Source organism: Pempheris klunzingeri, chromosome 7 (assembly GCF_042242105.1).
Source record: "Pempheris klunzingeri isolate RE-2024b chromosome 7, fPemKlu1.hap1, whole genome shotgun sequence".
NCBI classification, from domain to species: domain Eukaryota; kingdom Metazoa; phylum Chordata; class Actinopteri; order Acropomatiformes; family Pempheridae; genus Pempheris; species Pempheris klunzingeri.
Genome location: NC_092018.1, coordinates 14,436,915 through 14,453,411, shown reverse-complemented (window position 1 = coordinate 14,453,411; position 16,497 = coordinate 14,436,915). Strand labels below are relative to the sequence as shown.

The 16,497-nt window shown below is 41.8% G+C and overlaps 1 protein-coding gene across 1 annotated transcript; it reads right to left on the bottom strand.

Annotated features, from left to right (window-relative positions):
• Positions 1-5,319: 5,319 nt before the first annotated feature.
• On the bottom strand, positions 5,320-16,040 carry hspb8 (heat shock protein b8). Its single transcript, XM_070834547.1, has 3 exons — positions 15,381-16,040; positions 12,007-12,070; positions 5,320-6,676 (listed from the first exon to the last, which is right to left on the bottom strand). The coding sequence occupies exons 1-3, from the start codon at positions 15,805-15,807 to the stop codon at positions 6,502-6,504; spliced, it is 666 nt and encodes a 221-aa protein (XP_070690648.1). The 5' UTR covers positions 15,808-16,040; the 3' UTR covers positions 5,320-6,501.
• Between the last annotated feature and the right edge of the window lie 457 nt (positions 16,041-16,497).

Below are 16,497 nucleotides of genomic sequence, written 5' to 3'. Positions count from 1 at the left end.
TTTTGTCCCACTCTCATTACTGTGAGAGTGCTACAACCTGCAAACACACCTGACTATTGAGTGACAGGAGCAATGAGGCCATATTAACTTGTTTTCATCAGAGACTTAACCACTCACATGTTATGAAAGCATCAATCGCACTCAAAATATTGCGACTTTATTGATGTTCGCTGAAGTGAGCCAAAGCTTTTGTGATAGCTGGTTTTTGTCAAAGTCACCGCTCTGAGAGCGAGACTGAATGCGATCAATTTAAATTAATTAATAAAGATAATGTTGCAGAATCAATGATCATTTTCCCTCAGTCTATCAATCTGCATTTTCACGCTCTTCAGTGCCATTACAGTCCATGAAGTACTGAAATCAACCTGGAAAACTCTCAACCTACTAATTGTAAAAATGGCACTCTAATCACCCTGTGACCAATTATTTATTTTACTACACAGACAGAGAAAAAAGTGATGGGAAAGACACAACGAGTTTACTCTGTTGAGCGGGAGTCAACCCTGCGCCACTAATTAACAACCACAGAAGAGGAACTAATCAGTTGCTGGTGTTTGGCTGGAAATTAGCAAAAAATAAAGGGAAAAAAGTCTGATTTGTTCTTTTATTCACTTTAAGGCCTAATCAGCAGCTCATTTACCTCCTCTACCCAATGTTCTGTGAAAGTATTTCATGGACTTGTTTCCAGCAAACTGTGGTGAATGGTGGAACGGCATCGGGAAAAACGCTTTTGGATATGTTAGGACAAAGTTTCGTGGTAAAGTTTAGTCCCTTTTTAAAAAATATCTGGCCATAAAAATCAGTGAATACTGTAAATAATAGCCTTATTTAAGTGTGGAAATGGGTGTAACTCATATATTTAAGAAAAACTGATGTAATTTAAAGTAATTTGTCAATGCTCCACAGTAATCCCGCCAAAATAAGAATCTGCCAAGTTTCATCTTTTATACTCCGCCCTAGCCTTCCAAACTTGTTTTGAAGAGCGTGAACGTCTTGGTGCACCGTGGGCATATATGTCTTTAATGTGAACAGGACGGAAGTCTCTATTGACGGTTGAAACAGAGGAACCAATTTTTCAGGCAAGTCGAGCAGCAGTAGAGAATCCCAATTTAACCTCTCACAGCATATCCCACAGACAGAATCTGTGGGTGAGGCATCACACAAAGTGTCAGAAACATCTGTTCAATCTGTTTTGTGCTCCAGTGGACAGTATGCCAAGATCTCAGGGCACACAGCTCTAAAAATGAAACACTGACAAGTCTGTCACACTTGATAAAAGAGGGAACAATAATAATCCTGTTGAAACTGCCGAGCAAAAGAAAAATGGAGTCGAAGAGAGCTTTGTACACTCAATACACATACATTCCACTGAAAGCATTTCAGATAGCACAAAAAAAGAGCATTTTGTGTCCTTCTCAGCCTCCTGTGGAGGTATTTCATGCTCCAGACAAACTGCTGCCACTGCGTGTCCTTTGAGGGGTGAAACACAAGGGGGAAGAGACACTATCACTGGCTCATGACAAGACTGAGGAGCCCAGTCAGCACCGACAGAATAGAGTTCACTGGGACGTGAGAAGAACATTCTTCGGGCAACAAATGCAACAGTTCAAACACAAACAAGCCTCAGCCAACTGCTCGCTATTTGCCATCTTGCCCTTAAAAGTTATAAATACAACTAATTAGTCTGCCACCTTCTTCAGGCCAGCGAGAGGTAACGGCCTCCCCTCCACACCCATCACCTCATGCCCACGCCGCCTTCTCATGGGATCGGCATTAGTGCTTAATAAGTGCTAAAACAGACAGGAGCACTATATAAAGCCCCTCAGAGATTTCTCCGTCTCACCACCCTTAGGGATGGAAGGATCTTTCTTTTATCATTCTCTCACTCATTAAGGAGATTTTAATTGCTGAAATTCCAGTGAGTCAGCCCAGAGAGTCCAGAAGTTACTCGCTGACTGTTGTCGTCATTTTTCATCTTCTCTCTAGGTTTTTTTTTCCGCTGTGTAATTTTATTTCTTGAAACATGAGCGAACAGGCCAAAGCAGAGCTGTCATGTGGGGAGTACAGCAGGGGTGTCCCCTGGTACCCCCTGAGAAAATGGTGGCAGTCCAGCCGGCTTTTCAATCAGGATGTTGGCCTGCCGCCTTTCCTGGAGCCATGGGACCCCCGGTGGATGGACGTGGACCGGCTCCAGAGGAGTTTGGCAGCCTGCTCCTGGACAGGGTACATACCCGCTCCGCTGTTTGTGCCCTACATCTCTGGGTCGATACATCATCCCGACCAGAAGATTAGTAAGGAGCAGTACAAGTGGAGGGTCAGCCTGGATGTGGCTCACTTCTCCCCCTCAGAGATTTCTCTCAGTGTCAGAGATGGATTCCTGAAGGTTGGAGGTACAGAACATTGGCTTACAGTTCTGTTAATTAAACAGCTCTAAAAGTTCACTTCATTAACATTGCTAATTACTTTTACACACAGGATAGTCCCTGCTCTTAATAAAGTATTAATAATCTTATCTAATATTATTATCTCAGAGAAACAGAGTTATCTAAATAGACTTCTCTCACAGTTCACAGAATAAACCCCTTAAAACTAAACGAGGATAGAAAGGAAGCTGAATGTAACAAAATTAGAAAGCTGCTTAAATAATGTGCTCGGGGAAATCACAGCTCTGTGGCAGAAATTAATTTCTGTGTTGAGTGGTTTCTCTGCATTGCTTGATTCCTCTGTGTCCTCACATTATTTCCCATAAACGGTAATCCATCCCCAGGGAAACACGAGGAGAGACCAGACGAGCATGGATTTATTGCCAGATGTTTTACACGGACATACAGGTATGCAAAGTAAACACTGATATTAACCCGCAGACGATGAAACATTCTCAGTTAAAGCTATTCTAAACACCACGCTGCGGCCAAGAATGCAGCACCGAAGGCCTCTTTTTTGACAGCATCCAATCTCTAAAGTGCTCACTGAGCTGAAAAATTAGATTCTATGTACATCCATTTCAGTATTTCAGAACAATGGTGCTTTGTATTTAGAGACATTGGAACGAGATACTGTTGTTTTCAGGCTCCCAGCTGAGACTGATGCAGCCAAAATCGTATCCACACTCTCTGTTGATGGCATCCTGACTGTGGAAGCTCCAGTTCCCGAAACCTCTGTTCCTGCTGCCATCATCATTCCCATAAAGGTGATCACAATCTGGAAATGTATTTAATACTTGTGTCTGGTAAATCTAAGGCCACAGCCAGCGGCCAGTTAGCTTAGCTTAGCATAAAGAAAACAGCTAGACTGGCTCTGTTCAAAGGTATTAAACATTTGCCTCCCAGTGGCTCTAAATCTCACTACTCAACATGTTAAAACTTATTTGTTTAATCTGTACAAAAATCAAAGTGTAAAAATGACAAGCTACAGGGGTTGTGCTGGACTAAATCAGCTTCCACAATTAAACAAGCAACTTTTCTTTTTTTGTAATTATTTTTATTAAAAATACAAGATGTAACACATTACTCAGTGAGCATCAGAGGTAGATTTTGTTGTCTTTGGACAGAGCCAGGCTAGCTATCTCGCCATGTTTCCAGTCTTTATGCAAAGCTAAGCTAACTAGCTGCTGGCTGTGGCCTTCACCAGTGCTCAAGACATGACTTCTGACTCTCAGCAAAAAAGCACATTCCTAAAATGTCAAACCATTTCTTTAAACTGATTCTCAAGACAAGTTCTGAATAATATCAGCTGATTGTGTCCAACTCTATATCCCTCTTGAGTTTCCACTTATGAAAGGAAGGCGTAAAAATTCAGCACTGACAAGAGGCATAAAAGCTGAGCTAACCTTTAATCATAATTGTTACGTTTATTTAATTCCTGACATTTTCTGCATATTTATGTACAAATGTAGGTGGACATGGAGCCAACTGGAGAAAAAAAGGAGAGAGAAGAAACCACTGATACAGACCCAGATAGCTGCAAAGCACCAGAAGCCCCAGATTTTCCGCCTGCAGACATTGATGGGAAAGAGTCTCCACAAGAGGTCCATGGTAGTCAGGCCCACCCTGACAGCGCCACAGCTGGGCTTCAGCAGCATGAAGAGAGGAGGGATCGGGAGGAGGAGTCCCATGAAAAGCCAGCTGGAGAGTCCCACCCTTCAGTGCCTGCAGATGATGAAGGCACAGAGAGTCTTCAAGATTCTTCGAAGCACCAGGACGCCCTGGAAAGCCAAGAAAGTCCAGACACACCCAAACAGGCAGAGCACAAAGAACCAGCCGTGGATGGAGGGATCCAGATGGAGATCACCCAGCCTGAAGAGTCAGAGCTGGGCAAGAGTCACCCGAGCGAGGTCCCGAGCCAGGAGCTGGAAGTTACTGACATAAAACAAGAACACACTGAGTAGAAACACAAATCACCAAAATGTTCCACACACCACATATTGACAAAATATTTAAACAGCTGCCATAGCTTGCCTTGCACCAGTTCTACGGATGCATTTTAGCCAGTAGATTTATTAGCAATATAACCGTGCTGTCTTTGGTGCTCCAATAAAGCAATAGCATGTGAAAATGTTAAATACTGTGTTGGTGTTACTCATCATTCAAACATGCTTTTACTTCCTCTCAACCTTAAAATGTTGTGAATGTGAATTTGCAGCTGTTTAAGAATAAATTAATTAATTCATGCGAATCATATTCATAGTTACCTCTGAAAATACGTGAGAGCAAAATGTAAAAAGTGATTAATTATCATGCTGTTGCAGCTAAGAGGTTTTGACATTAATCAGATACTATACGTTTGCACAGCTGTGCATTAGTCACTTCTACATGAGTAACTTGCCCAAGGAGAAACTGGCTTGGTTCCAATTATGCTGTTGCCATGGCAGCACAAGTCCACACATATCATCTAATACCAATAAATACAACAGTTTATGTGTGCTGGCACATCACACAAAGCGGCGCCTTTGTACAGCCAACACTGTGGAGGCCTTTTGTTGTTTTCACAGTGTGGCTCCAGTTTGGAAACTTTTTAAAATTTAAACTGATCATCCCTCTTGATTCCAATACACAGAGAAGATTACATTATTTTGCATCACACAACATGCAATGGAACTGCCCCAATTTTTTTGCGCTGCATACAAAAGCTCTGGCAGTGCTGCCTCCCTGCGTTCGGCCCATTCTGCAGTGCCAATCTCACCCAGCAGTAAGCCCTCTGCTAATCTGCTGCCCAGTTCCTTCTGTTATCCAACAATAACACCACGGGCACCCTGGATCCGTGGAACCGGGCCCATGAGTGGCAAGGTTCTCAATAAAAGACACAGATGTTAAGACACACTGGGAGACTGGCTGGACATTTTTATTGCATCAGCCAATACAAAGACATCAACAGAAAAGAAGGAAACAAACGTCTTTGGCAAATAAGTCAGTCTGTCCGCTCCAACAATCATGCAGCCATCTTCCTGTATGCTCAAATAGAAAAGAAAAATGCAAAACCTGGAACACTTCAGATTAATATTTGTAATAAATTGGCACATATTAAAGTATATTTACAATACACTTTGGCAGAATACAGTATTAATGCACACAATTCACCCTCTAATGAAGCCACAAAAAGTAACTTACTTTCGTTTCTTGTCAGCTTAAATGACATTCATTAACTCACAAATAAACAGGTGCGGAGCTGAAGGAAGTCAGAGCACTCAAAGAAACAACGACACATTTGTCACGTTGCTAAAACCAAATAAATCACAAACAATACGTTTGATGCAAAGACTGTTCCACCAAATTAATTATAGGTTAATATAAGTACAAATATAAATTTGATTCTCAAGAAGTTTACATATATATTGTCATGTTAACGCACTGGTTACTGAAAATGCTGTGAGTTCTAATGCATCAGAGGCCCAACAGCTCATCTCAGGATACACACATGTGTCATATTAAAGCTGCACAAGAGTGACTGAACACACTGGGGGCTCCGTCAGGAACAGCTGCTTGAATATTTGCAATCTTCAGTGCCCAAAAATCTGGCCTAATACCTTCAGAACAGCAGTAAGTGCTAATTAACAACCTTATGGGTTTTTCAAATGTAGTTGTGTATTTATTTTTCATAAAATTGGATGCTTAACTCTGTTACTCAAATGTAATGGTGATACATGAGAGACACAACCTCAGGCTAACAGACAATTTTGAAACCGGACACAAACATGACTCAAGTTTTGGGTTCTTCTGGATATTTGTGTTCTGAGTTTATATTTAACAGGACACTGAAGGCAAATCTATGGCATCTCTGTCCGTGCAGAGAGGAGGCTCTTCACTATTTCATTTGTATACATAAAAATTTTGCCTTGTGCAGATTTGATAAAGATCTCAAACAGTCCTTACATATCTTCCTTACATATTTTGCACATTTTAATTCCAGGTGTCTCACAACATTAAGCTGAAGGCCGCACATTGCATATGCAACTTTTAATCAGTGGTGCAATATGATTTGTTATGTTAGTCAAGAGGTGGACGTTTAGGCCATGGGGGCCTCTTGGGGCTTGGGGGCCTCCACCTCCACTGCGTCGCCACCCTGGGAGCCCTCGTTGCTAAAGAGGTAATACGGAGGCGTCTGCCGAGCTTCGATGATGAGGACGCCCTCAGGGGACAAGGAGGCGAAAACGGTCAGAGGGTCCACATCTATTGGGATCCTGAGCAAACAGAGCAGAAGACGGGTGAGGTTGAGTTTTTTCTGTATGAGAGAATAGAGGTTTAGATGTTGGTGGAACATCTGTAAGCTGCTGTGTGCGTTCAGTATGTTTAAAAGCATGAGTGGGAGAGACAAACTAAGTAGAGCAGTGAGGAGAAACAGCCTATAGAAACAGTTTAGTTCCTGTTTGGAGGTCATGCAAAACTCTGTGACATTTTCCTCTGTATGAGCTGCTGTGCAAAGATTATTAAATGATGGGATGTTTCATTGACATTTTGTCAATATCCATAAACATCCTGCAGTGGAATGATTTTAGCGCTCTACGTCTAACGGAGAAAGAAAATCATTTGGTTCAGGATCGTGACTGTTATTAAAAACGTTCGCCCTGTTCTCCTTGGCTCGCACTGAAACTTACACACACACCGATGAACTGAAAGCCATCAGGAGTTTTCATTTTTAATCCTCCAGCTCTGCGACAAAGAGGAGGGAGAGAAAAAAAACCCAGGAGATCCAGGTGTGAGGTTTGCGAAAATGAAACCTGCTCCCAATTAATGAGTGTCTGTCTGCTGACGTTTAACACCTGTAAATTTCCATCTGTGTGTATTTTCCTAACATGCTCATCTGTCATAAAGGCAACAGTTCATTTTGTGTCAGGCATTTTTCTGTCTTTGCTTAATTTTTTGACACTTCTCACGCTGAAAATGTTTTTCCACAGCAGAGTGGGATAATTGGCTTCTAAAACTTGCAGGAGGATAGACAGTGTTAGTGGAAAATCAGCCAGAGTTGGAGTGTGTAAGGGTTTAAAACTAAATGTACTCTTGAGGAACAATGATATTTAATGATGATCTTAAATGATCAAACTGATTGGTATTTAGGTATCGAGTTCATTTTCAAAATAATACACGTCCCTTTGGAATGAAAGTCCTCTAAAACCTGCTGTGGAGGCAAACACACACAGAGAGATCCAGACAAACTCTGTTCTTTGTCAGACAGTGTGACCAAATATGGGTATTGTAGATTTTCTGTGTGAGCAGCCAAGTGTCTGGGAGTTAATATAAACATCAGGCTGCCCCGTTCAGAGGAGGAGACTGTGGGTTTACCCTCCATTTAATTAGAGAGGACTCTCCACTGCTTTCCCACTCCACTGAGAAATACAGGACAGAAGGGACTGAAAACTTCACCTCACAGAGGCAGACAGACCGGGAGATCAAGTCAGGTCTATTTATGGGTCTGAATATCGCATACAGTGTCTTATTGAGCTTTACAGGTCTGCTTCAACAGCAGTAACGAGACCCGGCCCAGCCCAAATACTCAGGGATGCAAAACCAGCCATTGGTAGGAAAAAGGCAATTACAAAAAAGAAATATAAATACATACAAAAAAAAGAGCAAGTTGTAACAATAATAACAACAACATGATTATAGTAAATCCAATTTAGATAGAACAATGCCAAAACAACATGTCCAAAGAGATAAGTTGCAGGAAGTAGGGCCATCAGAGAACTGTCGGGCTGGGTGGGGGTAAGTGGACGGAGCAGCTTGGAGGATGTGTGTGTGTGTGTTTGCAGACCAACATAGATCTCATATTGAATGCTGCATATGTACTCGACAACAACATCGAACTCATTTGTTTCCTATGGCTGGAATTTCTATAAACAGTGAAAGTTTTTCCATTAACTTTCAGTATTATTCGTTCTCAGAATGAGCTCTCAGGGTGCAGCACTTACTCTCTGCTACTTCTGCGACAAATTCACCTGTATGTATTATCTCGCTCTACTTTAGGAAAACAATTGCAAATGTGATATGAAAAATAATTGAATCTGCTGTGCAATGTAATATATCATCAATCAAAATATTGAAACAAGACTGAGAATCTGTGGCCATGCAAGCAGCTCTGTGAAGCTGTAAGCACGGCAGTGTTTTTGGACTAAATGCTAAATGCTAACATGCTGATGTTGAAACTATATTATATGTCTATTATTATTGCAATTTTCTCTTTATTATTAGTACATTTCTGCAGTTGTCTTTTTCCGATTGCAGGTATAATGTTTACAATTTTCACCATATCAAAGGGCGGATGAATATATTGTATTTGATTATATGTATTTGTTTGAGCCTATTGTTTAGAGACTGTTATTAAAAAGACATTTATATCCGATTGACAAGAGCTGTGACACTGTTTACAGAAAAAAAAGTTCGTAAACCTTTCAAGTAAAGGCGCGGACTGGCCGTCCACCTCAAGGTGTATTTGTCAGTCTTTACAGCTTGAGCACTTGGTGTGGAAGTTACTATGCACACAGGCTATAGAGGAAATAGTCATGGATGTCTGTATATAATTTAATGGCAGTCCAATCAGTAGTTGTTGAGACTGACTGACACTGCCATCCATAGAGCCATGTGTAATATATGCTTTGTCAATATGTTGAAGGAAAAAAAAATATTCTAAGCTAGTATTTGAAGTTGCTTTAAGCCAGTATTAAAAGTGATTTAAAAAAAAAAATCAATTCTCAGCACTAGCCACACAAACACATGCACAAAAAAGGCCTACACATGTTTCAGTATCTATGCCGCCCCATCTTCCTTCAGGGGGCCAGTTGCTGCGAAGCAAAGTTGCCCCTTCCTACAAAGTCAAATCACTCAGCCGGCCCATTACGTGGGACTCCGGCAGGAACCTAATCTGTCCAGCTCGGGGAGTTTATTTACCTTTGGCAAGCGCACGTTTTATCTCACACATTGATTTTGTACAGCTGCCAAAAACCTGTCCAATATGCTTTTCCCCCCACAGAGATGCCGAGGGAGAGAGATACAAGACAGTGAGACCGGACAAGATGTTCATGGAGTGTGTGTAGTGTGTAAAACATATAACCCATATGCTCCTTCTCACATACTCAGACACTGAAGCAGTCCCACAGTATCATATGTCTCATGAGGATAAAAAAAAAAAACAAGAGATTCCTACATACTAAGCCACTCGCTCTGTAGACTTTCAAACCAAACAGATTTTGCTGCTGGGCTACATGACCTTGGGTTTTCACGCTACCTTTGCCCTCAGACCTCATTTAACAGCAACATAATAACTGCCATGCAGTATTTATCACTTGTTTGAATCCAAGTAAGATGGGAAATTCCACCTTTGGACTCAGTTGCACTGTTTACTGTACATCATCAGTGTGTTCTATCAATTTCTGTAATTCACTGCTCTCTTTTTAGGAACTGCTGTCTCCCCTGCTCTTAGTGCAGGAACTTGTTGCATTTATTTGTACTCATGCAAGCAATGTTGGCAAGTGACATTTGCAAAGCATATTTGCCGTAGAGCTGTTCTTACAGGAATAAGTAATATTCCCATTTCATGCTTCTTTATACTTGTACTCCACTACATTCAGAGGAAACACTGAATGTATTACATTCCACTAAGTTTATCTGACAGCTGTTAGTTACTAGATACTTTGCAGACAAATATTTTAAATTAAATGTAACATATATTTAGGTCGCACAATGTGCTATGAATTATTAACTACACAGCAGCAAGTAAAGTAGTTCAACTTCACTTTAACCAGCTTCAACATTATAATGCTGCATCTGTGATAATAATGATTTAAGAACATATCACTTCACTATTTTCATAACTGTTTTTCATTTTCAAATTTGATTGATAAAAAGATGTAGTTGTTTGGCCTACAAAATATCAGATAATAGTGAAAATGTATTTGAAAAATGAATTCAAAGCGGTTTCTTTTAGAAATACATTCTCGGCCTTACAAACTAGTGCCACCTCTTGCTTTCATATAACCAGCGGATTTGAGTATTGAGGGCAGTTATTTATATACGACTCCGTCCCCCCTTCCTCCACCACCAGAACCCCCTCCTGCTCTATCAGTGTGTCACTGGTTTTAGGTTTTGCTTAGCTGAGGAGCAAAGGCCTGATCTGGGGGATTTCCAATTAAAAGGACTGTGATATGAACAGTGCGGGTCTAGCACAACTGCTTACTAATTTGCCAACAGGAAATTAGCAGAACTGGAGTGACGCGCCAGCGAGACGGCGATTCGCACCAGCGATTAGCACTGCTGTTTGAAGTCTTCCCACTGCCCAATTAAAAAAGTGGAGGCGGAGAGCCAGGCAGGTTGTGGAAACTTCTGTGGCCTGTTTGGCTTGGATGAGTTACAATATGATAAGTCTACAATATGTAAGTCATCTGTGCAGCCCTGCTCCACATAACAATTGGTCTGCATGTCGTGCCTGCTCCACTATTCCAGTGTTAGTAAATGTTGTTTTTGTCAGTGGCAAATGTTTGCAGTTGACAAGTTGAGATCTGAGAGTCGTCTGTCCACTGAGAGCTGATGTGACTTATGGAGCAGCTGCTCAAAAATCTTAAAAGTGAGAGACTTCTACATTCTTAAAAGATAAATGACCGCAATCAAACATGTAGGATGTTGTTGAATTTAAGAGCTTGGCATAAAAAAGAAAATCTTGCCAGACTTCCAGATTAGTTCCTGATCAATTAGCACACAGTTTTCAGTGTATCTGGGGTTCTCTGTCCACGTTTTAAGGCTGTCACTGTACTGGTCAGTGTAATTTGAACACAGTCAAGTACATGTTAGTATTCTGCAAGCAAGCAAAGTTAAAACTAGAACTTTTCGTAACAATTTTAAATGAATCATTCCTATTTTTCAAAAACTAGATACAATATTCCTTAGAAAACAATATATATGTAAACAAGGACCCAAAGTGTAAGTTTTCTCATTAAGAAAAGACTCTGTACTTAATATGAAACACATCTGCTTGTTTCCCTTGACAATTGCTGCATTTGTTTTAGCTGTAGCTGAATTGAGTGATTTTCCCCCTCATGGTTTCTTTTGAATATTTTTTATAGGTTTTAAGATGAAGAGAAAAAAACATGGATGAGGGAAGAGTCTGAAAAAAAAAAACGTTTCTTTGTGTTTTTATTATTTCCTACTCCAGTAAGCATCCTTCAGCTTTAGCTAATGACACAGAGGTTGTAAACCACTTCGTATAAAGTTTATGATTCAGCTTAATTAAATCCATGTGGAGTATCTGACCACTAGCAGCGATGTTTCACACACTTGTAAGCAGGTGAAGCGATAAGTATTCAAGCCAATGGTTCCAAAAAACTACCAAGAAACGCAGCAAACAAAGAGTGGGAACATTTACTATCTGTATTACTAGGACAATTTATTTGTTCAAGAGTACGTGGTCATGAATGTGATGAAAATTGAAGCCCTTTATGTCCATAAACACTCAGGAAGACAGCGGCGAAAACAAAACTTGTGGGTGTGCAACCATCTCTCATTGTGACGCTGGAATTATACTCACTGTATTTTCTTTGTGAAATTCTTTGTCACTATGCCTCCTTCTTCCTGCTTCTCTTCGTGCTTTCCTGTTAGAAGAAAACATCAGCAAATGAGTGAGTGAGTCGAGTGACCTTAAATAACTTTAGGTAGAATCCAACATTGTGCAGTAGATTGGCTTATGGACACAGATCACAATTTCAATAGAATATGCATCATCTCCATGTGCCACGACTCCTTAAACCATAAAATTTATCTGTGGGCTTCAGTATGGATGTAAATCAAAAAGGTGCTGATGACACTGAGATTGAAACAGGTTTCAATTGGCACACACAGCTTTCCATTGCACAATCCCAGCAGTGTTTTTGCTTTGGGACCTCTGGGTGGGTTGCAATGAATATGTTGAAATGATGAAACACCTTTTTCTTTGTCTTAACTGTCTTCCAAGAGTAATCCTCCTGCCAAAAGACACTCAGACACGGTTAGGTTGGGGGGGGGGGGAGACAGCTAAGCCTGGAGAGCCCCCCTCCCCTCCACCTTCCCCTCCAAGCTCTGTTTATGGCCGTTCTATCTCTCGGGCTTGTAGCAGCTGCTCTGGCGCTGTTAAATATCACTGTCGCCGCCACCAGCGTGGCCTGCCCCACCCCTCAACCCCCGTCTGCACTCCAGGCTTGACAATGTGCTACCCTATACCCCCGCAGTGACGTCTCCGCCTTCCAAAAGTGCTGGACTCCACCAGAGAGATCGAAGTCGAAATAAAACTCTGGAGAGAGCCGTGCTAAGATCACCGGTGAGGTCATGACATTATTATTTAAACCTCATCATGACTTAAAACTGGTCCTCTGATTTTCTCCCTGAGGTATTTCATAATTAATGGAGGTTTGGACAGAGAGAAGTCCCACAAGGCGCTGCCTCTCCTTGTTTTCAAGTCTCTTACAACTGAGATGCCAAATTCCAGATGCTCTGTGTAATACTGTATGTTCTGGGAAGAGAAATGTTGGACAGGATCTATTCGTAATGGATGATGTATTAAAAATGTCTTTCTGCCCGTATTAGCAGAAAGAACAGGGCTGTAGTTTTCACGTTTTCAGTCTGTGAAGCGAGCCGTGACTAGAGGTGGAAATTACAAATGACTTGGCTGTTCCGTTCAGTTCAAAAGATCAAATTAACCATGTCTTTTTTTAAGCTGCACTACTCAATATTTTAGGGATCAAATGGAAAATGTCATGGTGGCAAAACACTGAGAATTACTAGCAAGGTCCCACCAAGGTCTGTTAGCTCAGAGCTTTGGTTTTTACAGAACCCAAGTTTACTGTTTTGATTGATGCTCATCAAACTCATTTTCAAAGGCACCAGATGCAGTTTTTAATGAAAAAGCTCTGATAAACCCACTGAAATCTGCTCTGCATGAAAAAAGAGATACAGACAAAGCTAGCAGCTACCTGGTAAACACAGTGGAGCATTTAGCAGCTAAAGCAGCAGACATTTCCTTCAAAAGCAGGTGGAGACCAGACCGATGTGGCAGCCAGAAGCACGGCTCTGTCTGCATTATGCTAATGTTGCTCTCTGTCTGGTGGAAATGTGTCAGTGTTGCCTTTACAGGAATAGAATAAATTAAATGCAGCTTCAACAGTCCTGAAGTGGCCAGAAATATGAAACACTGCTTTAGCACTGCTTTAGGCTAAGTGCTGAGATATTACAGCAGTGATCTGCCTTCAGTTCAGTTCTGGATGATATGTAAGTTTAGTCTGTTGCCTTTACAAAATGTTTGGCTCAGTCCAGCACAAAACAAGGCCCACAAAAGTAAGTGCTATTTTTAATGCTAATAGTGCAGCAACAAGCATTCTGATTGTTTTTGCGACGGTGACAACAATGATGAGGACTCTTTGTTTGTTCGTTCGTGTACCGAGCGCCTCGTACATGCTTGTATCACACTCCCTGTCACACTTTTAGAACGGGGTCGAGTCACTGAGGCAGGCAGGCCCAACATGGCGCTGATTGAATGACCCAACTGGCATACCAACAATGTGTTTATAAAAAACTCAGGGTTGGGGGGCCTGCGGTCCTCTGTGCCCCCCTTCAGCTCTGGGTATCCCTGGAATTCATGTATCTTTTGAGGCACTGACATGCGGAAGCAATTTCTACAACTAACTCCCATAAGCAGTGACTGGGCAAAAACGTGACACCAGCAGAGACAGAAAACTGCACAAGGACTGCTGGGTAAAAGTGTGATCCTATTTCCAGAACATTCTCTTCTGTGTTTAATGGTAGTGAGCTGCTTGTCTTATTGTAAACAGAGACTGTTGTCACGGGCCTTGCCTTAAATCTAAATCGAGCTCATGGGTGACTGAGGGAGTGATTCTCCAGGAATCTGAAACAGGTGTTTAAGCTTGAGGATCTGCCTGCCAACCAGCAAGTCCCCAGTCCCCGAAATCTGCCGAGCTCTTCCATATTAAGACTCATTAATGCGGAGACCACGTTATACCACAGAGGCTTTCATTGTACTGCCTCAAATCTGCTGTCAACGGGAAAGAGCTGATATTTCTTGGCCAGGTTAGAGTGAGGATCCCTAGAGATACTCTGCAAGGTGTTATTTATGCTTCTGGCTTTTTATTTGATGAGTTCGACGGTTGCTTTTTGAGCACTTAACTTTAAAAAAAAAAAAAAATGTGTGGGTGTTGTGTTTCTAGTGAAAGGTTCAATAGAAAATAAAAGATTTACTGAAGGGATAACAGAAGTTTTAGAAATATTGAGGTCAGGAGTCCAAATTCCTTCAGTGAAATAGAACCCTATTAAGAAAACGCTTGACTAGCCACCAAAAAAGTTTGGAATATGATCCAGTGTTTAAATTATTTGTTAAAATATAGTATGTAATAAGTCATATTTATAGATATTCAGTTAACATTACAGTGTGTAAATTCAAATACCCATAAGTAACACTGAGGCCATGACCTCAATGTCCTCAACAGCAGCTACAGTCCAAATTGGTGTTTTTTTCACAAGCAGGTGATACTATTTGGCCTGTTTACTTAGTCCCAGTTTAAAGTGTTTTACTCAACTTATTTCCCTTTTAATTATTTATTTGACCTATTCAGTCACCATTTAAAAGTGACTTTTGACAGCATGTGCTGTATTTAAATGTGCTCTATAAATAAAACTGACTTGGAGGCTCAGGTTAATCTGGTGGTTGTCACAGTGGGAAATCATCAGCTGGCTTCACTTTGACCTCTAGTCAGCGATCATAAACCATCACAGACGTCCTGTTTACTTAAAGGAAACGGTTTCCCTTCCCTCAGAGGCCCTTATCCCCCATGAGCCTGATTATAAAGGTATGCATCCTCCTAAACAAAAAAAGTGGTTTTATTTAGTTTAGACCTCTGCAGCAGCATCCCAACTCACCTGACACTTCTACAAACCCGTCTCTCGTTTTGACGTTTAATTCCTCTGGTTTGAAGCTGTGGACGTTCACACAAACTTTCCAGGGCTCCCCCCCGGTGGTGATGGGTGAGCTCCGGGAGGAAGGCTCGCCGTATCTGCTGGTGTACAGCGCGGGGCCTCCCGTCGACTGACGCGAGGGGAAACCTGTGCGTAAACTGCTGCCAAAGGGCGAGGGGCTGAGACGCGTGCTGAGCCGGCCCGGCCGAGCCCAGCCCGGCCAGTCCATCGCCAGATCGTCGGGGAAAGGGGGCATCCCAAAGTCATCGTCCATAAACCGAGATCCGAGCTGATCCCTGAACGGAGACTGGTCTCTGAACGGTGATTCTCCAAACGGATCCCTGGGAAACCTCTGCCGGCTTCCCATAGTGTAGAAGTCTCCCTCTGCCATGTCCCGTGAGTTCAAAACCAGTTAAAAGCTCTGCTATCTGCGCCAAAAAAAACTTGAACCAAAACTTTTTCCCTTTCAAAAAGAACTACTTGTGTCTATGTGTGGTAAAACTTTACGTCTTTTGGATTACGCGCATCACCGTTACGCAACCAGTCACCCGCTGATCCACCACCAAAACTGCACACTGTGCACCGCCTTCCCTAAAACCTTCAAATGAATTCCTCCTGGCTGTGGGTTTTATACTGGACAGAGATTTCCCAGACGATGAGTCGGCTCAGAGCAAGTGTCGGGAAAGTGCTGGGAGGATCTGGAGCACACCACGCTGCAAGAAATACCCATGTAAGAAGTCATGGAGAATCTTCAAATCTTTAAAACAGAAAGATTTGGATAACATAACAGCGTGCTCTGCTCCTGATGAGCCGTTTCAGCTGTAAATTAGGAGTCAAAAACCTAGTTAGTTCTTAAATTAAGGTTAAATGACTCGCTGACGTGGATATTTTTTGCAGTGTGGGCGCAACAGCTGACCAAAGACCAGCCTCCTTTTTGACCAAATTAAGTTACTGTCCACATGTCACTCACTCAGAGTTGGAGCTCCCTCCCTTTCGATGACTCACTGCTTTTTAATAGACAATAACGCAGAGCTTCAGGTCAAACGCCCTGATGTCACAGCACGGATTAAAAAAAACAGCT

Coding starts and splice junctions, on each gene's coding strand:
- hspb8 (XM_070834547.1), bottom strand. CDS start 15,807: ATGGCAGAGGGAGACTTCTACACTATGGGAAGCCGGCAGAGGTTTCCC. Junction 12,071..15,380: donor CGGGTTTGTAGAAGTGTCAG/GTGAGTTGGGAT, acceptor TTCTTCTAACAG/GAAAGCACGAAGAGAAGCAG. Junction 6,677..12,006: donor AATTTCACAAAGAAAATACA/GTGAGTATAATT, acceptor CTGTTTGCTCAG/GATCCCAATAGATGTGGACC.